Source organism: Culex pipiens, chromosome 3 (assembly GCF_016801865.2).
Source record: "Culex pipiens pallens isolate TS chromosome 3, TS_CPP_V2, whole genome shotgun sequence".
Taxonomy (NCBI): Eukaryota; Metazoa; Arthropoda; class Insecta; order Diptera; family Culicidae; genus Culex; species Culex pipiens.
Window position 1 is genome coordinate 89,437,891 of NC_068939.1, and position 18,985 is coordinate 89,456,875.

The window sequence follows — 18,985 nt, forward strand, 5'->3', positions numbered from 1 at the left end:
TTCAACAGCGCCAACGCGGTTCGGCACATCGAAGCAGCGAACGTGGAGTCTAGGACGGCCCCCGGAGCACCCAAGGATCGGTGGTACGGTGCTTCCAAAGTTTGTTTTGTCTAGAACTTCAGCAACACCCTCGCGATCCATTGCTTACTGAGCGGATGTGCACGTGTACTGGTGCCACGTGGATCTTCACCAGGAAGATGCCTGGCGTTGGTAGATCGTACCACCTCAATTGAAGAGGGGGGATGTTGTGGCGACTGGAATTGGGTCCTAAAATGAAGCTTAGATTGCTGATATTATTGTTTACAGCGATAAAACTTATTTTTCTGAGTACAATGACCCTTTGTACGACCACAAAGAGTTTAAAATGGATTTTTAAATCAATTTTGAAAAATTAATCTCGCGGTCCTTCTTGACAGAAAAGCTCCTACTTGACAGCTCGTTCCAAGGGGACCATAGTTAATCCATCGAAAAAATGTTGTCTTGTCAAAAAAAAAAATTGCATTAAAATGAAAAAAAGTGATCAGAAATGGTTTTTAATCGTGTTTTTTAACGTTGTACATAAAAATTGACATAGGGCTTTAGTACCCAATTGGGTACTAAAGCCCTATGTCAATTTTTATGTACAACGGTAAAAAACACGATTAAAAACCATTTCTGATCACTTTTTTTCATTTTAATGCAAAATTTTTTTTGACAAGACAACATGCTGTCAAGTAGGAGCTTTTCTGTCAAGAAGGACCGCGAGGTTAATTTTTCGAAATTGATTTAAAAATCCATTTTAAACTCTTTGTGGTCGTACAAAGGGTCATTTTACTCAGAAAAATAAGCTTTATCGCTGTAAACAATAATATCAGCAATCTAAGCTTCATTTTAGGACCCAATTACAGTGAAATTTTATTAATTCGATACCCGCAGATAAATAAGGCATGTTTACTTTTTAGTTTGTACCCCGTCGATGGTGGATCAAAAGAAATATGTGGCACAAAACATGGAAGATTTTTTTTATGGAGAAGAGGAGAGATGTGTGGAGTGATACACCCTGTTGCGGTGTAAGTGAGCGCACTCCATTGGATCGAGTCGAATAGGCCCCTCGTACGATGGACTTGACGCAGCCATGCACTGACAGTGCATGGACGCAGCCACGAACGGTTCGGTGACAGCTGACAAAGTAAGTCTAGATCGCGTCCTCTTTCTTCGTGCGACGCTCGGCCGGATTGGATGCAGGACTGCACCGGTTTCCTCGGCAGACGATTCCCGGTACGGATCTGGGATCACACATGGAGAACGAATCCTTTCGAAGCTGGAGTTCGAGCCACCACCACAAATAGCAACAACAACGCTGCCAGGTGAGCAACAACGAAAATTTTGCGCGAATTTGCCAGACGCGATCAACATGTGTCGGTCGTGTGCTGTTGTGGACAGTCGGCCTCCGCGCAGTTCGGCAAATTAGTTGTTATGGATTGGAGAAACGGTTCAAGTCCATCGATGTCCGGTCGGGGTCGCGCAAACACCAGAAGTCCTCTTCGGTGTCAAGTTCAACAGCGCCAACGCGGTTCGGCACATCGAAGCAGCGAACGTGGAGTCTAGGACGGCCCCCGGAGCACCCAAGGATCGGTGGTACGGTGCTTCCAAAGTTTGTTTTGTCTAGAACTTCAGCAACACCCTCGCGATCCATTGCTTACTGAGCGGATGTGCACGTGTACTGGTGCCACGTGGATCTTCACCAGGAAGATGCCTGGCGTTGGTAGATCGTACCACCTCAATTGAAGAGGGGGGATGTTGTGGTGACTGGAATTGCGGCCCCTTTCTAGGTCTACGCCGCTGGACTCGCACTTGGTAGCTTTGAGCTTCCACCTTGCGACTGTCAACACAGCGCGTCAAGGGAAATGAGAGTTGTCATTGTTGTTGTAAATAAATGTTATTCTTGTTTTGTAGTCAGAAGAACAACTCGTGTTTTTATTTGTTGGACGAAAGGTCCTTTTAATTTGTTTATTGTTACACCCCCACGACCTGCAACTACACCACCCTGCGGGTGTCGTAAGGGGGTCGTAAAAGTAAGTGTAAGCGCTGTGTTAAGAGGGCGAGAGGTTGTCAAACTAAAAAGTGACCCCTTTCGTTTGACAACAATTGGGTCCTAAAATGAAGCTTAGATTGCTGATATTATTGTTTACAGCGATAAAGCTTATTTTTCTGAGTACAATGACCCTTTGTACGACCAGAAAGAGTTTAAAATGGATTTTTAAATCAATTTTGAAAAAATAACCTCGCGATCCTTCTTGACAGAAAAGCTCCTACTTGACAGCTCGTTCTAAGGGGACCATAGTTGATCCATCGAAAAAATGCTGTCTTGTCAAAAAAAACTTGCATTAAAATGAAAAAAAGTGATCAGAAATGGTTTTTAATCGTGTTTTTTACCGTTGTACATAAAAATTGACATAGGGCTTTAGTACCCAATTGGTGTCAAACCAACGGTGTTTCAGTGTAACCTCAAACAACACAAATTCCAATCTTTATATTCCCTGTGTTCATAAATACTTCTAAAACTCGGTATCTTATGCCAAGATGCTCTTCGCATTTCTGAATGTAGATGGTGCTAGTGAACGCTGGCTTTAAAAATTTGAAATCTTTAATTTTGTAGCTGGTGACGTCCGTGATCTGTGATCTGTAAATTTATACTGCCATTCTAGTACTGCACTTCTTCCCGGGAAAAAATCGTCAGTATCTGTCATCATCGTCATCGACTTTTGTGTTCGTCGTCATTATGGCTTTCTTTTCTCACCATCAGTTCCAGTTTGACGTTTGCACGGGCAGGTGGCAAATCGCGAGTGATCCGCGCTGTTCTTCGTTTCGATAATTTTTTCTTTTTGATTTTTTCTCGTGCGCGTTTTTCTCCGGATTATTTTGTCCAGTCCAGTTCCTGCCAACGGAACCCTGAACCTCCAGCGCGGTCATCATCAAGACAGAAGCAAGCTCGTGTTTATTTTTCGCGATGGGTGGAAAACGCACTAAAAATAACACCAAGGTGGGTGATTGAAAGGGGGGTTGGGTGGGGTTGTTTGGGGGATTTTTTTTTTGTTGATTTGGGAGGGCCCGTCCATCGGAACGGAATAAAATCGATTTGTGGTTATTGCCAAGGTGTTTATGCACCATGAATTGGGTGGCGGAATCTCTCTGCGCCAGTGTTACGACATGCACACCATGCAGGTTACGACATGCAGGTTATCTTGCCCCTGGTGAAGAGTTTGTTGACGTGGGGTGAATAAAACAATGCCTCTCCTGCTTTATCGATTTCGCAATGTTGTTTCTAACACCTTTCTCCCTCTGTTCCTTCCAGCCCTCGAGCAGTGGCCGGAGTGCGGAAATGTTGGGCAGCACCGTTCCGACGCTGTTTGGGTTCACGACGCTGGACAGCAGCAAGATGCCGGTCGTGCCGAGCTTTGTCCAGATTGAAACCCACGGCGGCGAGGACATCGACCCGAACCTGGACGACACGTTTCAGATCGTGCTGAAGAAGATGCTCAAAAAGGACCCCACCACGAAGACGAAAGCTCTGCAGGAATTTACCGAGCTGATCGGCAAGTCCGAGCTGGACGTCGTCAAAGCGGTCCTCCCGTTCTGGCCCCGGCTGTACGGGAATCTGTCCACGGACGTGGAGCACCGGGTGCGTGAAACGGCCCAGCAGGCACAGGCGGCGGTCGTCGCGAAGGCAGGCAAAAACATCGCGCCGTATCTGAAGCAGCTGGCGCCGGCCTGGATTTCGGCCCAGTACGACACGTACGCTCCGGCGGCCAGTTTGGCGAGCCAGTCGTTTGGCAGTGCGTTCCCGCCCAGCAAGCTGCGCGAAGTGTTTGTGTTTTGTGAGGCGGAAATTCTGGATTATTACACGAGGAATTTGACGGTGCACACGGCGATCACGCTCAGCAATCCGAAGTATGCTGGGGAAAGACAACGAAGAAAACAAAACTAAAACTATCTCAATCTCTTACCCCATTTAGATCCAACACCCCGGAAGAGTGCGAAAACAAGTACCAGCGCGTGCTGATCGCCAGCCTGCGCGGGTACGCCCTTTACCTGAGCAAGGTCCCCGAGGAACAGCTGCACAAATCGGTCGACAAAAACGGGACCCTGCTGGACAATGGCAAATTTTGGTCTTACCACAAGCACAAAACTCCGGCCATTCGGTCCGCGTGGTTCGAGGTCGTGTCGGCGTTGCTTCAGCACGCGCCATTTCTGGTGGAGAAACACCGGGCCCAGATCGTGAGCAGTGCGTTTCAGTTTATGGACGAGACGGATCCGACGGTGGTGACGCACGTCTGGAGTTCGATCGTGCTGGTGCAGACGCAGATTCCGGACTGGAGTGGGCACCTGAACTTTGACAAGGCGGTCTTTCCGAAGCTGTGGAAGGTGCTGAAGAGCGGAGCGAGTGGGAATGCGGCGTGCGTTTTTCCGCACATGTTGCCACTGGTTTCGAAGTTTACGCGGGAAGTGCTCGGAGAGCGGACGGACAAATTCCACACGCTGTTCTTCGAAAGCATCAACGAGGGGTTGAAGGCGGTTCACTCGAGCCGGACAGACATTTCGGCCATCTCGCAGGCGTACTACGAAGTGTTTCAGTACGTCGTAATTCAAACGGTGAAAGACGGCCAACTGACGGCGGAGCAAATCAACGAATTTTGCGAACGAATGCTCGAGGACCACCTGATCAAAGTCATTCAGTGGTGTATAACGACGGAGACCTCCTCGGGACGGTACATTTTCGGCAATATCGCGACCCTCCTCGACTATTGGTGTCAGTACAGTGCCAGCATTAAAATCTACGAACAACTCTTAGCTAAATTTTGGAACCGGCTCTTCGAAATCGTCGAGCAGAGCATCGCCGTCGCCTCAGACGTCCAACAAATAACGACCTCCCACGTGGAGCTGATCCAGAACCTCAAACGCACCTCGCACAAACGCGTCAAGTTCAACAGCGGCTCGGCCGAGCGACACGACGAACCCGACGCCAACTCGCACCACGCGCTTCGCTTCGAAGACCAACTCCACACGCTGGTCTACAAAATCTGCCGTCTGTACGTCGAGCGCATCACCCTCACCCGTGACCAGGCGTACGTTCTCAACCTGGAGAACCTCGTGCGGCAGTTCCAGTGCGTCGAACTGTTCCAATTCCTGACCGGTCAAGCCCAACCCATCACCTCTCTCTTCGACACCTTTGCCGGCACCTGGCTCGGCGACTCGCGCCTCCAGTCGGAGTACATCGTCGAGGTGGTGCTCATTTTGTACAAATACCTCGCCGAACAGGAGCGTGTTGCCCTTTTGAACCGGTGGATACAGGTAAGTGGCACGTCAATCAAAGGCGGACTAAAAGGTCGGCGAAAGGTTGCCGTGGTGCGGCGTTTCGTCCTTGTTTGGAATTTATCGACCTCCGTGACGGGTCGTAAATTGCCGGCCGGTAGCGTGCAATTGATTCGGGGGGAATCGCGAATTTAGCATAGCAATAAATGTGGGTTGTCATTCGTTGTCTATCGATGGGGTATCATTCAGTGCTAGGGTGGTATGAAATACTGTTTTTCTTTTTCTAATAAAATTGTGATTCAACAGACAGTCAGCTGCGGCAATTGCAATAATCGATTTCACATTTAGCAGAAAAACGTGGACGTGGATTCAACAATATTGCATCAGGATGAGCGACAAGAGTTGCTCCATAAAATTCATTGAAATTTTTGAAATTATCGATTTCTTTTCCCATGAGCATGTTTTTGTGGCGTCATATTTTCGTTTTCAAATTCATATTTTAAATATAAACTTTATTAAAATTACACGTGGGTGTACAGATTACGAAGTGAAAGATGATCGCCTAGCGTTCACATGTATTTCAAGACTTTTTTTCTGGGTCAACTTTGGTTGTGTTTTTCCCTAAATACTCTATTTTTTATGCAGTAATTTTTGTATCAAGCTGTCAAATCGAAACATGGAGTTAAACTTTCTGTGCAGTTGCTGTGAAGTTCACCAAGGCTTTTCAAAAAGTTTATCTCCATATTGGACGCTCACACTCTTACTTTTAGTTTCTCGATTGTCCCAGACTTTTTTTTAAATTTATATGATGATGGTATCATTCTATAGAAAAAAAATGTGATAAACAAGCAAAAAATTGAAAAAGTAGTTGCAAAAACCTGAAAGTAAAAAGGTAATGAATGACAGGATAAATGCAAATTAAATTATGAAAAATGAAACAAGAAAAACCTCAAACATGAGAAGTGAAGTTTATCGTAAAACAAAATATGCTCAAAATGACCTCCTGGCTACAGGAAAAATAAATAATTCTAGAAAAATAATTTGGGCATTAGAGGGTTAATTTTCATTTGAAAATATTTTGCTTTGAACTTTAGATAGAATTAATCAAAATTCATTTAAAAAAATAAAAATGTTCATGTTGACAAATGTCTAAAAGGGCTTTTAAAGGTACAACGAGATCGATTCGTTGTTAAAAAGAAACAAGTTTTAAATTAAATATTTCAGGAATTAATAAATATAAAAATTAAACATGTTTCAATGTTTGTTAGTTGAAAAAATATCTCAGTATTGACAAACATATATTTTTTCGAGAAAAAAAAAAACTTTTTGCTGTACCGTACATCAGAATTTCACAAATATTCAAAATAGTTTTAAACGAGCCCAATCATGCTATATATGATTATAAACGCAAGAAAATTATATATTTTATATAGTTAAAATTAACATTTAAAATTTTAACATTCTAAAATTATAAAGTTCAAAAAAATTTAAAGCATTAAAAAAATCATGAAAAGAAATCCTAAATATTATTTTTTTGAATTTCAATCACTTTAAATTCAGTGATAGTCCACGATCCATGCAAAAATTAACTTAATCCACCTATGTAGTTGATGCCTTCCTCACTGAGTAGTGCGGTGCCTGTGGGGACGCGCAGTTCTGTTATTTTTTTGCGTTATTTTCCGTCTCTTTTGTGTCGCTGTTCGAGTGCATGTGCACCCAAAGGAAAAATATATCTCAAAATCTGCAACAGTAGATTTGCTGCAGAAAATGTCATATTTTATAACATTTTTTGCAGCAAGCCCCTAGATCATCTTTGCCCGCGTGTAAACATTTCAGCGATCTGCAGCTCTCACCAACACATATAACGCTGGCCCATCCCCGAGCAACACTCCAAAGAGAAGCATATGTTGGTGCTCTTTCACCCACTTTTCATCAAGCGTCCATGGCGCGGTGGTAGCGTGTCGGATCAATAACAAGAAGTTAGTGGTTCAATCCTCGTTCTGTTAAGGGTTTTTTTTTGTGAAATACAACCAAAAAGCCGTCGGTAATGTCGATAATTATCGGTAACGGGCAAAAATGTCATACTCCTATATCGCAAAAAATGCATGAGGACAGATTTCATACAGATTCTGATATACTTTCATGCCGCCATGCATCACAATCATGCGACTGCCAGTTGGGTGTGGTGATTGGCCATTATAATTAAATAATAGCATCATTAGTGTGGTGCTTTTCGGGACGCGCAGTTCTGTTTTTTTTAACTTCTTCTTTTTTTCATTGTTTTTTTTTCACTTGCGTTCGTTGGCCGATGAGTTTTTTTTTGTGTTGTTCTCTTTTTATAGTTTTCTAAAAAAACGTACCTATTTTTTGAGACTAGCAAGTCGTATTGCTAGATGAAGTCCTTTCAATATCATCGATGATCGGAAGGCACGCCGTCGAATATTTTTTAAGGGTTATGATATAAAATCATTTTAATAAATGAAGCCCTTCCTACATCACCATTGATCGGAAGGCTCGCCGACGGAGAATTTCTGGAGAATCGCGGTCGAATTAATACTATATTTAAATCCCTAGATAACTATCTTTCCGCAGCCGGCTGCCTAAGATTTTTAAAATTTAAACCGATAAACAAATGGCTTATGGTTGCATCACCTACCACAGTAAATCCTGACCTCATACCCATCTTACTAACCCCTCAAAACTCATGTGATACTTTGTCGTCGGTCGGTTGATGGATCCGGAAATTGTTTTGGTTTTTGGTTTTTGGTAAGGGTGTATCAAGAAGTCTGCGAAAAAAGTCTAAAAATTCTTGTTTTTTTTTCAATTCTAATTTAGCACATCCCCGAATGGCCACTTCCCCTAATTTTCCATATCCCTGAAAATCATTTTCCCATATGCCTGAACGGCCATTTTCCCCAAAGACTCGCACGCGCGGTTCTGGGCAACGGGCATACTCGACTGACCGGGTTCGGGGAAGTGGCGATCAATGAAGAATCATATCCACAATTGAGCGTTCAAAAAATTCTGAGCTTCACTTGAATTTTGAATATTTTCCAAATCTGCGGAGTTAAAGGATTCGAACTCCGGATTCCGAGATTTAGTTACTCCAACTGCCTTTCAAAAAGAACTGACTCCACCAAATACAACAAAAACTCCGACTATCACAAATGATGTAAATAAAGAGAACATCTTGAGCAGAGTAAATATGCCTAATGAACAAATCTAAATAGAAGCGTCCCGCTATTTTTCACATTTCGTCGCTGTCGTGCTTACTACTCGTACGTCGATTTTGGGCCAAATTGAGTTAAGAACGTCATTTTGCAGCTCACAATGTCTCATCGTTTGACCTATACCGATACCCAAAATTCGATTTCAATCCTGAGATATTCAATAAAAACCGAAAAATTTCATCTCGTGCTGACATGCTGAAATAGTCTGAAAATTGATGTAAGTGCGACAACTGGCCCAAGGGATTTCAGGGCAGAACGCGTTTGACACGAGTAAGAGCACAAAAGACCCGGGGGTCGTTAATGTGGATGGTTTGATTTTTGAAATCCAAAATGGTGGCCAAAAAAGCAATTTGTAATTCAATAATCAACTATTTAGATTTGTCGCATTTCTTTGCGTTTAGAATAATTTTTTAAAATTTTTGAGTTGAAAAAAGTTTTTTCCTCCGCAAAAAAAGGTTTAAACTTAATACTTTTGAAAACTAATGATTGCAAACCGACTTACAGCCATATAATGCACTTTCCATGTCTTTTTCATGAAAATGTTTAAATTTGGACTAGTTATTTAAATTTTAATATTTATTTATTTTTTGTTGTTCTAATTTTTATAAGGATGAAGGCGAAAATTTGACCAGTTTCATTTATGGGTTCTTTACTCTAAAACGATTGCGATAGGATTTGTAAAAAGCATGTAGCCAACTTTTACCAGACCTTATTAAACTCGTTGCTAGTGGCCACCGGCATTACCACCTTTCCACCCTCGCTCTATATTGCAAAAGTTCATCGACTTCGATTTGCTTCGCTCAACAGTTCACTAACCACCACAAACCTTTCTTTCTCTTTCAGCTCGCCAACAAAACGGTCCGCTCGTGGTTGATCCTTCGCGCGCTCAGTCACCCGCTCTGCCAGGACGCCAACATTACGCAGTTCCTGACGCTGCCGGAGGTTAGCGACAACCTGATCGAGTGCGCCCGGGCCGTAACGCGCGGGGACACCAAGGAGAACTTGATTCTGCTGCACAAGTGCTTCCTCATCTCGGACAGCGGCGACGTGCTGATCGATCCCGGAACCTGCCGGCGGATCGTGGAAACGCTGGCGGCTCCGCTGGGGGAGGACGGGGCGGTTGAGCTGAAGGACACCTGCTCGAGCTTTCTGGCGCAGATTATGCCGGTGATTTGTGGGGACGGCCGCCAGCGGGAACTTCAGCGGGTGATGTTTGCCCTGCTGTTCAAGTTTAGCGCGGAGAACGGGGTTAGTGAGTACCTTTCGGAGGACACGCTGTGGGAGGTGACGACGGCCTGGCAGGACGCGCTGTCGAGCGAGGATTTGACGCTGGATGGGGGGTTGGTTGAGGACTGCACGCGAATTGTGGACAAGGAATTGACGGCGTTCTCGGAGGGTTGTTTTGGGGTGGAAGCGTTTGAGAAGCTGGCGGAGATTTGTGCCAAGTTGGCCATGTGCTCGACGGAAGCATTGAAGAGGGACGAAGTGGCGCGTTGTGCACAGATTGACGTGGTGTTTAGGGCGTTGATGGATGTTGGGAGGTTGGAGGTGGGTGGGGCGAGGAGTGTGCTGGAGAAGTTGGCCGTTTACATTGACTTGATGAGTGGGGCGATCATCACGAAGAGTGCGGAGTACAGCACGAACCTGTCGGCGGAATCGTTCACGAAGAACGCGAGGCTTGCGATGGTCCGTGAACTGTTCTGTCTGATGGTCATGTACAAGCTGAGTTGTAATCCGAAGAAGCGGCCGTCGGCTAGGGAGGACGACGAGAGCCGGATGGATCACGACGGGGAAGACGAGGACGATGGCTACGGGGAGGACGACGAAAACTTCCTTCACTGCTGGTCGGAATTGATGTACGAACGGGTCTTGTCTGTGCTGTACACGATCGCGATCGGTGATACGATGCTCTACAGCACTAACGATGTGAGTTGGTTGAGCAAAGAAGTTACTTACCGAACTTAAACAATTCTATTCTAACTTATAGTTGGACGAAACAGTCGAAACGCTGATCCTGGCTCTGCAGGAGAAGACGTCATCGATGATGAAGCTTCTACCAGTATCGATTTTGGACAAGATCAAGGAACGCCTATTCCGCCTAGCCAACGATCACGGACTACTCTGGGCAAAGGCGCTCACGGCTCTCCTCCAAACCAAGCAATACTCGGACCCGGAAGCTGGCGCCGTTCTGCTCTACGAGGACGCCTCGACGGTGGTCAACAGCGATGAGTTGATCAGCTACATCAATATCCTGCAGGTATTGCTTGCTTAACGTAGTAGGAAATCTTGACCTAACCACTTTCAATTCCTCTAGATCCTGTCCCGCAAGATGGCACCAAAGTGCCTTCCGATTCGACCAAATCTGTTCGAGAACTACTTTGACATTCTGGTGAAGCTGGCGGACACGCGCAGTCTGATTGGGAATCACTTCTCGTCCAGCTTTAACGAGATCGGCGACAAGAAGATCATCGGCAACACGTTGATTGTGCTGCACGAGATCATCAGCAAGCAGAACGCCAGCAAGTGTTTGCTGTACAACTGGTAGGCCTCCCAAGTAGCTGCAATGACGCAGATATTGATAACCCTACTTCAATTCACAGTGATCTTTCGGCGGTTGAGACTGGCCGCCTCTACCTGGACACGGAGCTGGCGAACGTGCTGGCGGACGTGATGCGCCACTTCCCGACCGAGCTGGACCTCGCCAAGTGGGACTTTGTGCGGATCGCGCTCAGCTCGTGGACGTTGACCGTGTCCAAGAACCACCAGAACTTCCGCGCGAACAATGTTGGTGTTTCTACGATTTTTTGAGCTAAGAAAATTTACGAGTTTTCGTTTCCAGATCTCCATCTTTGTTGCGTCAATCTACCGGCTGTTCAGCGCGGTGACAAAGTTCTTCACGGACGAAAAGATCAAAAGCTCAACGGAGATGCTCACGAACGTGATCGAAGAGTGGGACAACGTGTTCGCCAAGGATGTCAACTTGGTTCTGCTGAAGGCGTACATCAACATCGTTAAGGATATTGGTTTGTTGACTGCTCGAAAAGTTGAGTTTTAAAATTTCACGAATCTTCACTTTATTTAGACCGCTCGCAAAAATCGGACGAGTACTTCCTGGACGCAATCAGTCCTCACATCGATTCCATCGACATGAACTACGTTCTCAAGGTAGGCTCAAAATCAAAATCCATAACTCAAAATCAACTCAAACCTGCTCCCACCCCCCAGGCCAACAAGGTCGACTCCAAGACGTCCCTCGACGATCTGATCACGTTTGCGCTCGCCAACGTCAACCACTGGAACGCCGCCGTTCGCGTGTCCGCAGCCGTCATCATCCACAAGCTGTCGGCCGGACTGATCCAGCGTGACCTGGAGCAGCTGCTGCGGCGGCACGAGCAGGCCGAGCAGCAGCAAAAGAGCTCCGAGGAGCTGGACGACACGTGGCACCTGCTGCACCGGTTCAAGGCCAAGCTGGACGAGTTCCAGACACCGTTCGGGGACTTTGTGGGCGATTTCAACTACAAAATCGCCGACTCGACGGCCGACGCGCCCGATGGGGCGGAGCGGAAGGTGCTGGGCCGCGACCGGACGCTGGCCTATCTGCTGCTGTGGGATTGCATACTGGGAATCTGTGCCAAATCACCGTCGGAGCTGCGATCGATTTACGCGTCGTGGATCACGAGGAACCACTACGAGCAGGTCTGTTGTGGGGGATGAGCGGTTCGCGCTGGCTGAGTTGAAACGCTAAAGTCGAAATTCTTCGCAGATTTTGTTGCCAGCCTTGTTCAAGTTGATGCCCCCGGAAATATTGAAGAATCCGGATTCCGGGGCAATTTACGGGCCGACTTTGTTTGCCAGCCTGGAATTGAGCCAAATCAAAAGTAAGTACAACACTGTGCCATATGTTTGTGTTGGATACGTTGGCGGACGATGTTGATGAGTTGCTGTAAGACCTCGAATGTACATATTATCAATGGGGGAAGTTAAGGATGTCATTAAGAAGCTGAAAAACAACAAAGCTGCAGGAAATTATGGTTTCGGTGAGGCGTCCTGGTTGCACCGACTCATAGCCAGAAAAGCAACTTAAGGGTTAGATTGTGAGAACTGTCGTGCGATCACAATACTCAACGCGGCCTACAAAGTATTCTCCCAGATCGTCTTCAGCCGCCTGTCGTCCATAGCAGAAGATTTTCGTGGTGATTATTGTAATTAGTCGATATGTCGATATGCCCGCCCGTGTGGATCAATCGGACCGCGCACTGGACTCACAATCCAGAGGTCGCTGGTTCGAATCCCGCGGCGGGCGCTCTAAAATTCTTTGTGTAAATATGGGTATTCGGCGCCGTCGCTCCGTGCCATACTTTCATACACTTAGGAGCCCAGGGCGGCGAAGTCCTTGTAGATAAAAGGAAGACACTAGTGGTTGGTACTAGCAATGGTGGCCGACAGCTATAAAGTCAACTTCGTTTTTCGATATGTTGTAGATTGATATCATTCGATCGTGAATTCTCGCTCTACCTACTATCGACAAATTACGATTGACGATCGAGAAAATCTCGATGAGTGATTGAAGCTTTCAAGAATTCAAAGCTTTAAAAAATAAAATAAAAAATACAAACATCGAAGAATTTTAATAATAAATTTCAAAATCGGCAGATTCAAACATAAAAAAAAACCTTATTTTCAAAAACTCAAAAAAATATAAAATTGTAAAACCTAGACTTCAAAATTTAAAGATTACAAAATAAAAATAAAAAAACGAATGATTTAAAAATTCACAAATATAAAAAATTTCAAAAAATCCAAATTCAAGAAATTCAAAATTAAATATTTAATTCTTTTATGTTATTTTCCACAATTTTGTAGTTCCAAAACTTTAAAAATACCGGTATTATTTTTTTTTTAAATTTACAGATTAAAAATTAAAAAAAACAAACAAATTAAGAATTCAATCATAAAAAATGGAAAATTTTAAAGTTCATGAATAAAAAAATAAATAAAAAAAACTAATCAAAAATTCTAACATTCAAACAAATTGAATTTGAGCTACAAGAAAACATAAAAATCCAAGAAAAGGCAAATTTAATTTTTTTGCATAAAAAAAAACAATTTCATTTCTAGAATTCAAAAGCTCCAAAAAAATTAAAAATACCTGTACCCAAGAATTTTAAATTTAAAAAAATTTCCGTAAGTATTAAAGAATAAAAAAAATCACGGATTAAAAATCTATAACAAAAACATCAAGAGTTCTGAAAATCCAAAACAATATAAAATTCCAAAATATCAAAATTCATATTTTTTTTAAATTTAAGAATTGAGAAAATCAAAAGTAAAAATATCAAACATTTTATTTTTTGGGTTAAAAAATGGGTAAAATTATCAAAATCTCATAAAAATAAAATAATAAAAAATATAAAAAAAGACCCAAAAATTCGTTTTTTTAACGTTTGAAGTTTTTATTTCATTTCAAGAATTCTAAAGTTCAAAAAATTAATAAAAATCAAAGAATTTTAAAATACTTACGTGAATACTTAAAAAAAACATTCAAAAATTCTAAAAATAGAAAATTTTTTAATTATGAAACTAAAAAAAGAGTTTCAAAAATCCAAAAATATAGAATTCCAAAATTTAAAAATTCATTAATTTTAAAGTTTAAGAATCAAAAAATCCGAGGAATTTTAAATTTAATATTTGTTACATTCACAAATTATAAGGTTATTTGAAAACTTCTAACTATTATTTATCAAAAAATTCTGATTTCTAAATTTTCAAATTTTCATAATTTCAGATTTCTTATTTTATTAACATTTTTTTAAGTTTTATAAATTATTTTTATTTTCAAAATTCGAGCTTTTTTTCATAAAATTCTTTTTATAGGGTCCTTCTCGGTACTGAGACTTGGTTATGACAGGTTGGGTTGTAGAGGGTTAAAACGGTTATTTTTTTTTAGAATTTTCGATTTACCAATTGTAATTGTAATGTAACAATTTTTAATATGTATTTCAAAAATCTTAAAAGTCAAAAATAAAAAAAAAACTTTTTTTTTCTAAAAGTTCTTAAAGAGTGATATTCAACATTATTTTAAAATATTTCTAGATATTGAAAAAAAAGTGAAAACATTTTTAAAGTTAGAAAATAATCAGAATTTCGAAAATTTTAAGAAAACTATTCAAATATTTAAGCCAGAATTTTTATATTTGATTTTCTGGAATTTTGTTTTCTATATTTATAAAGCTTAAGTTTTTAAAAAAAGTTTTTATAAAATTTTAAATTACAAGCCATGGTCTCAACATTTGAATGGAAAAAAGTGTTTAAAATGCATTTTACACCCTAGTTATTTTGTAATGATTAGTGTTAAAAATATGCAAGTATTGAAGAGATTTTTTTTCGCCGAAAAAAAACTTTTTGCGGTGTTGTACATTGGATTTTTACAAAAAATGAAAATATTTTTGATCGATCCCAAACATGCTAAATATGATTTTGAATGCAGGAAAATGCATTTCTAATTGTTTTCAGTTGGTTAGACCTTTATTTCCTTTGAAATTTTGAAGTGTTTTTGCCCTTTGATTTTTGAAAAATATTTGCAACGGCCTATGAAATTTTTTTTTCTTTTTTGACTTTTTGAGAATTTTGTTTTTTTTGTTTAAATTGCTACATTCGACACTCTGGCTGTCGATCTTCTCTATATCAATGTTGCTCCATTTGTCAATTAATTTTTCAGTCCCTTCAAAAGCATGCTTTTTTGTTCTATTATTTGATACCTCCCGCTCTCGACGATCCCTTCAATATCGACACAGAGAGAGTCCACTGTATTACACATTTCGATATTAATTTCTCGGTCCACGCTCGAGATTTCTCGAAAGTTAAATTTGGATCGTAATTTTTCGATGGTAAGTCGTAATTTGTCGATGGTACAATAAAATCTTCACTGTGCGACAATCCTCTAAAAGTGTCGCGTCTATCAAGCCCCCAAGCACTCCACCTATCCAACGACTTCAAAACCGCGTACAAAATTTGATTTAATCGTATTGGAGTTGGAGCGTTGCAAATCACACACGAATTTCCGAGGCTCTTGCATTGCTTCTTCTACTGCAAGACGATTATACTGTACAAACCCCTCGCATTCTCAGTGTTTCGTGATAAGGAACAGAATCTCAAGTGTCAACACACTATTTTGTATTCCAAACATCATTACTTCTTATCCTTCGCTTCCCCGCCAACTCCCTCCGATTTCGCTTCCGACTCGCTGGCAACGGGCAAAAAGTTCACCTTCGAGCCCTTGTCCCGCATCGTCCGCGTCGTCTCCTGACTCTCCGCCTTCATCACCATCTGCGAAACGCTCCGTCCTCCATTGCCATCGCGGGATGCCGTCGTCGATACCGTACCTATGCTGCCACCCTCGGCCTGAGTAATGGCCGCCACCAAGCAAATATCCACAATCGCCATCGCAATCGATAGCGTTTCAGCGGCGGCCGCCGCTTCCCTAGCCGGTCTCGGATCCTCGAAAATGCTCGACGCAGCCGACAAGCGTCTCGCTGTGTCTTCCGGTCGCTCGAAGGTCATCCCGCAGGACTGCATGATTCGGCACATCCACGCGGCCATTTTGTCTGCCATTTCGCAGTAGTGTTGGTCCAGCAGGTTTGGACCGTCCCGTCGGGGAACCTGCACGCCAATCAGGCCGCAGATCTTGGCCAGAATGACATCGGAAGCTAGTGCTTGGTCACCCTCGAGCTTCGCGGGTTCTCCTTCCAGGAAGTAGCTTCTGGTCTTGCGATGGATTGTCTTCATCATCTCGCGCAGATATTCCAGCTCGAGCCGAATGATTCGGTTCTTTAGCGTTTGTTCCTGACGTTGGCGGAAGCGGTTCCAGCGTTTTTCGTCACGACGTTGCTGACGCGCAAATTGGTGGGACTCCTGCAGGGTGAGGAAGTCCCGGGCGTGCAGCCGTTCGTTCATGCGCTGGATCTGCTGCTTTTGGAGGTACTTGCCATGGCGGTTGATGGTGTCCTTGATGTAGTACGCCCGGGGTTGGGCAAGAACCTTGATGTGGTTTGTTGCTGGTGGAATTGGCACATGAACGAGGCGTGCGTATTGCGGAATTGGCTAGTAGAAATTTGGATGTTAGCTTTATAGAAAGTCCGGAAAACCACTGAACTCACCTTTTCCTTCGGCATCGCCAGCAACTTGATGTGCTCCTCCGGACGGAGCAGTTCCCGCTCGATCACGATGGTTTCGTTGTGGTGACAGCCGGAGAATTTCGGCGTCTCAGGGAACACGATTTTGGAGACCTTCGGATCAACATCCTTTTTCTTCTTGCGGCTACGTTCGCGTTGGGTTTTTCGCTGTCTGAGCTTAAGCTCTCGGGCACCTCGCTTGAGCTCCGCTTCCAGTGACGGTGGTTCTTCGGGGAACAGGTCCGGGTAGAGGACAACGGAGGTGGCTCTTTCAAGAATCACTTCGGGCGGCTTTTCTGCGACCACTTCCGTGGATTTCGTTTCCTTCGATTTATCGGCTTCTGCTTCTTTGGGCTTTTTGGGATCCCCTTCCTTGGACTTATCCGGAACTAATTCCTTGGATTTATCGGAAACCGCTTCCTTGGACTTGTCAGGAACTACTTCTGGAGTTTTCTTGGAATCCACAGTCTTTGATTTCTCGGAACCTACTTCTTTGGCCTTTTCGGCAACCGAAGGCTTTGGTTTTTCCTGGACCACATTTTTAGATTTCTCGGGTACTCCCTTCTGACTAGGATTTGGAACACTTTTCGACATGTTGAACAAATGACAAACAACTCGTAACTGAGCACAGCCTGCTGATCTAACGTCTTTCGCCTTTCTGTTCGCCGCAGGTCCCACGTTGAAGCCCGAGCGGTACGCGTGTCATCTGTACACCCAATCGCTGCGCTTCCTGCCGGCCGTGGTCCGGAGGTGGTGGAACGGGCTTAACCACCGGCACGCGGCCATCGTCGGCAAGGTCACCAGCAACTGCGTGTCCGGCCTGCTGTGCCATGACGAGTTCCAGTCGCTGGTCGACAAGAAGGACCGCCAGGACAACATGCAGATCAAGGTGCACGCGGCCGCCCGACAGGTCACCGCCGTGTACGCGATCGACGAGGCCAAGATCGAGCTGCACATCACGTTGCCGAACAACTTTCCGCTTGGGGCGGTTACCGTCGAGGATGGGAAGCAAATCGGTGGACGGTTGCAGTCGCGGCAGGTCGTCATGCAGCTGTCGATCTTCTTGACGCATCAGGTAAGATGATCTTACAGTTCTTCAATACCCATTTTTTTTTCTAAATTCTATCCTGCAATCAACAGAACGGCTCCATCTGGGACGGGCTCTCGCTGTGGAAGCGCAACCTGGACCGCAAGTTCGAGGGCGTCGAGGAGTGCTACGTGTGCTACAGCGTCATCCACCAGGACACCTGCCAGCTGCCGAAGCTGTCGTGCAAAACGTGCAAGAAGAAGTTCCACGGCCCGTGTCTGTACCGGTGGTTCAGCACGAGCAACAAGTCGACCTGTCCGATTTGTAGAAATATTTTCTAATGTAAGGTATGTAGTGTTTTTCCCCCCTCTTCTCTCCACTCTTTCTCCATGCGAGGCATCGTTCCAAACCAAGTTGCAAGCTCTGAACACAACGCAAAACTTAACGAAAACTTTGTAGACCCGTTGGTTTTTTCTAGTAGAGTTTCAAATTAAAGATCTTGCGCAAGATGTAGTTGCTCGGCAGAAGCTGTGGATCGCAAATTGTCGTTATTTTGAAAGAACTTCCCTTAGGATAATAGGTCAGACCCGTCGACGTTCCACCCGAGTTACGGTCTTATGGGATGATTGGCTGTGAAATCTATTCCGGATCCAGAAGATTTTGTTGGTCACATTTCAGACAAATCGAAATGGCACGAATTTGAACCATTCGATTTGAAATTTATTTAGCAAATTTTTATTGAACTTTCAACGTTGCCAAAATAGCTTTAATTTAAAATATTCAATGCTTCATTATGTTTGCAAAACGCAAATCTAGATTTTTTTTTAAAGGTTCTATAAACATATGAAAGAAATAGTTTATAGAACCTTTAAAAAAACTTTAGAAATGTTCTCCGACAACGACTTTTTACACTCAGATAAAAGTTAAGTTGAAAAACGTGTTTGTCTTTAAATCTATTCGATTGCTTAGACCGTATCCTAGATCTTATACCTTTCCAAAGCCCGTCAAACTCCAAGGGAAACATATGTAAGGACACCGTGGAGATTTTCCTTTATCCCCTTAAAAAAGTGGAGCATCAACACTGGGAAGTGTCCCATCTTCCAAATCTCTTTGCTTGCACTGGTGCGCCGTGCAGATGAGAGCGGCCGGCAATTGATGGCTGTCATCGTGTTGAATTTTTAATTCATAGAGAGCCCTGAGCTAGATAAATCTTCACACAAATGACGAAATCCAGTCTGCAAACCGCATTTATTCACCGTCTCCAA

At 43.6% G+C, this 18,985-nt stretch overlaps 2 protein-coding genes across 2 annotated transcripts; one reads left to right on the top strand and one right to left on the bottom strand.

The window, feature by feature from the left end:
• The first annotated feature begins 2,784 nt into the window (after positions 1-2,784).
• LOC120423764 (E3 ubiquitin-protein ligase listerin) lies at positions 2,785-18,255 on the top strand. Its single transcript, XM_039587678.2, has 13 exons — positions 2,785-3,022; positions 3,335-3,930; positions 3,996-5,331; positions 9,366-10,448; positions 10,510-10,779; positions 10,837-11,063; positions 11,123-11,306; positions 11,362-11,545; positions 11,605-11,687; positions 11,748-12,218; positions 12,286-12,400; positions 17,365-17,768; positions 17,834-18,255. The coding sequence occupies exons 1-13, from the start codon at positions 2,990-2,992 to the stop codon at positions 18,059-18,061; spliced, it is 5,214 nt and encodes a 1,737-aa protein (XP_039443612.1). The 5' UTR covers positions 2,785-2,989; the 3' UTR covers positions 18,062-18,255.
• On the bottom strand, positions 15,497-17,304 carry LOC120423765 (uncharacterized). The gene is made up of 2 exons (XM_039587679.2): positions 16,679-17,304; positions 15,497-16,622 (listed from the first exon to the last, which is right to left on the bottom strand). The coding sequence occupies exons 1-2, from the start codon at positions 17,285-17,287 to the stop codon at positions 15,711-15,713; spliced, it is 1,521 nt and encodes a 506-aa protein (XP_039443613.1). The 5' UTR covers positions 17,288-17,304; the 3' UTR covers positions 15,497-15,710.
• Positions 18,256-18,985: the final 730 nt, after the last annotated feature.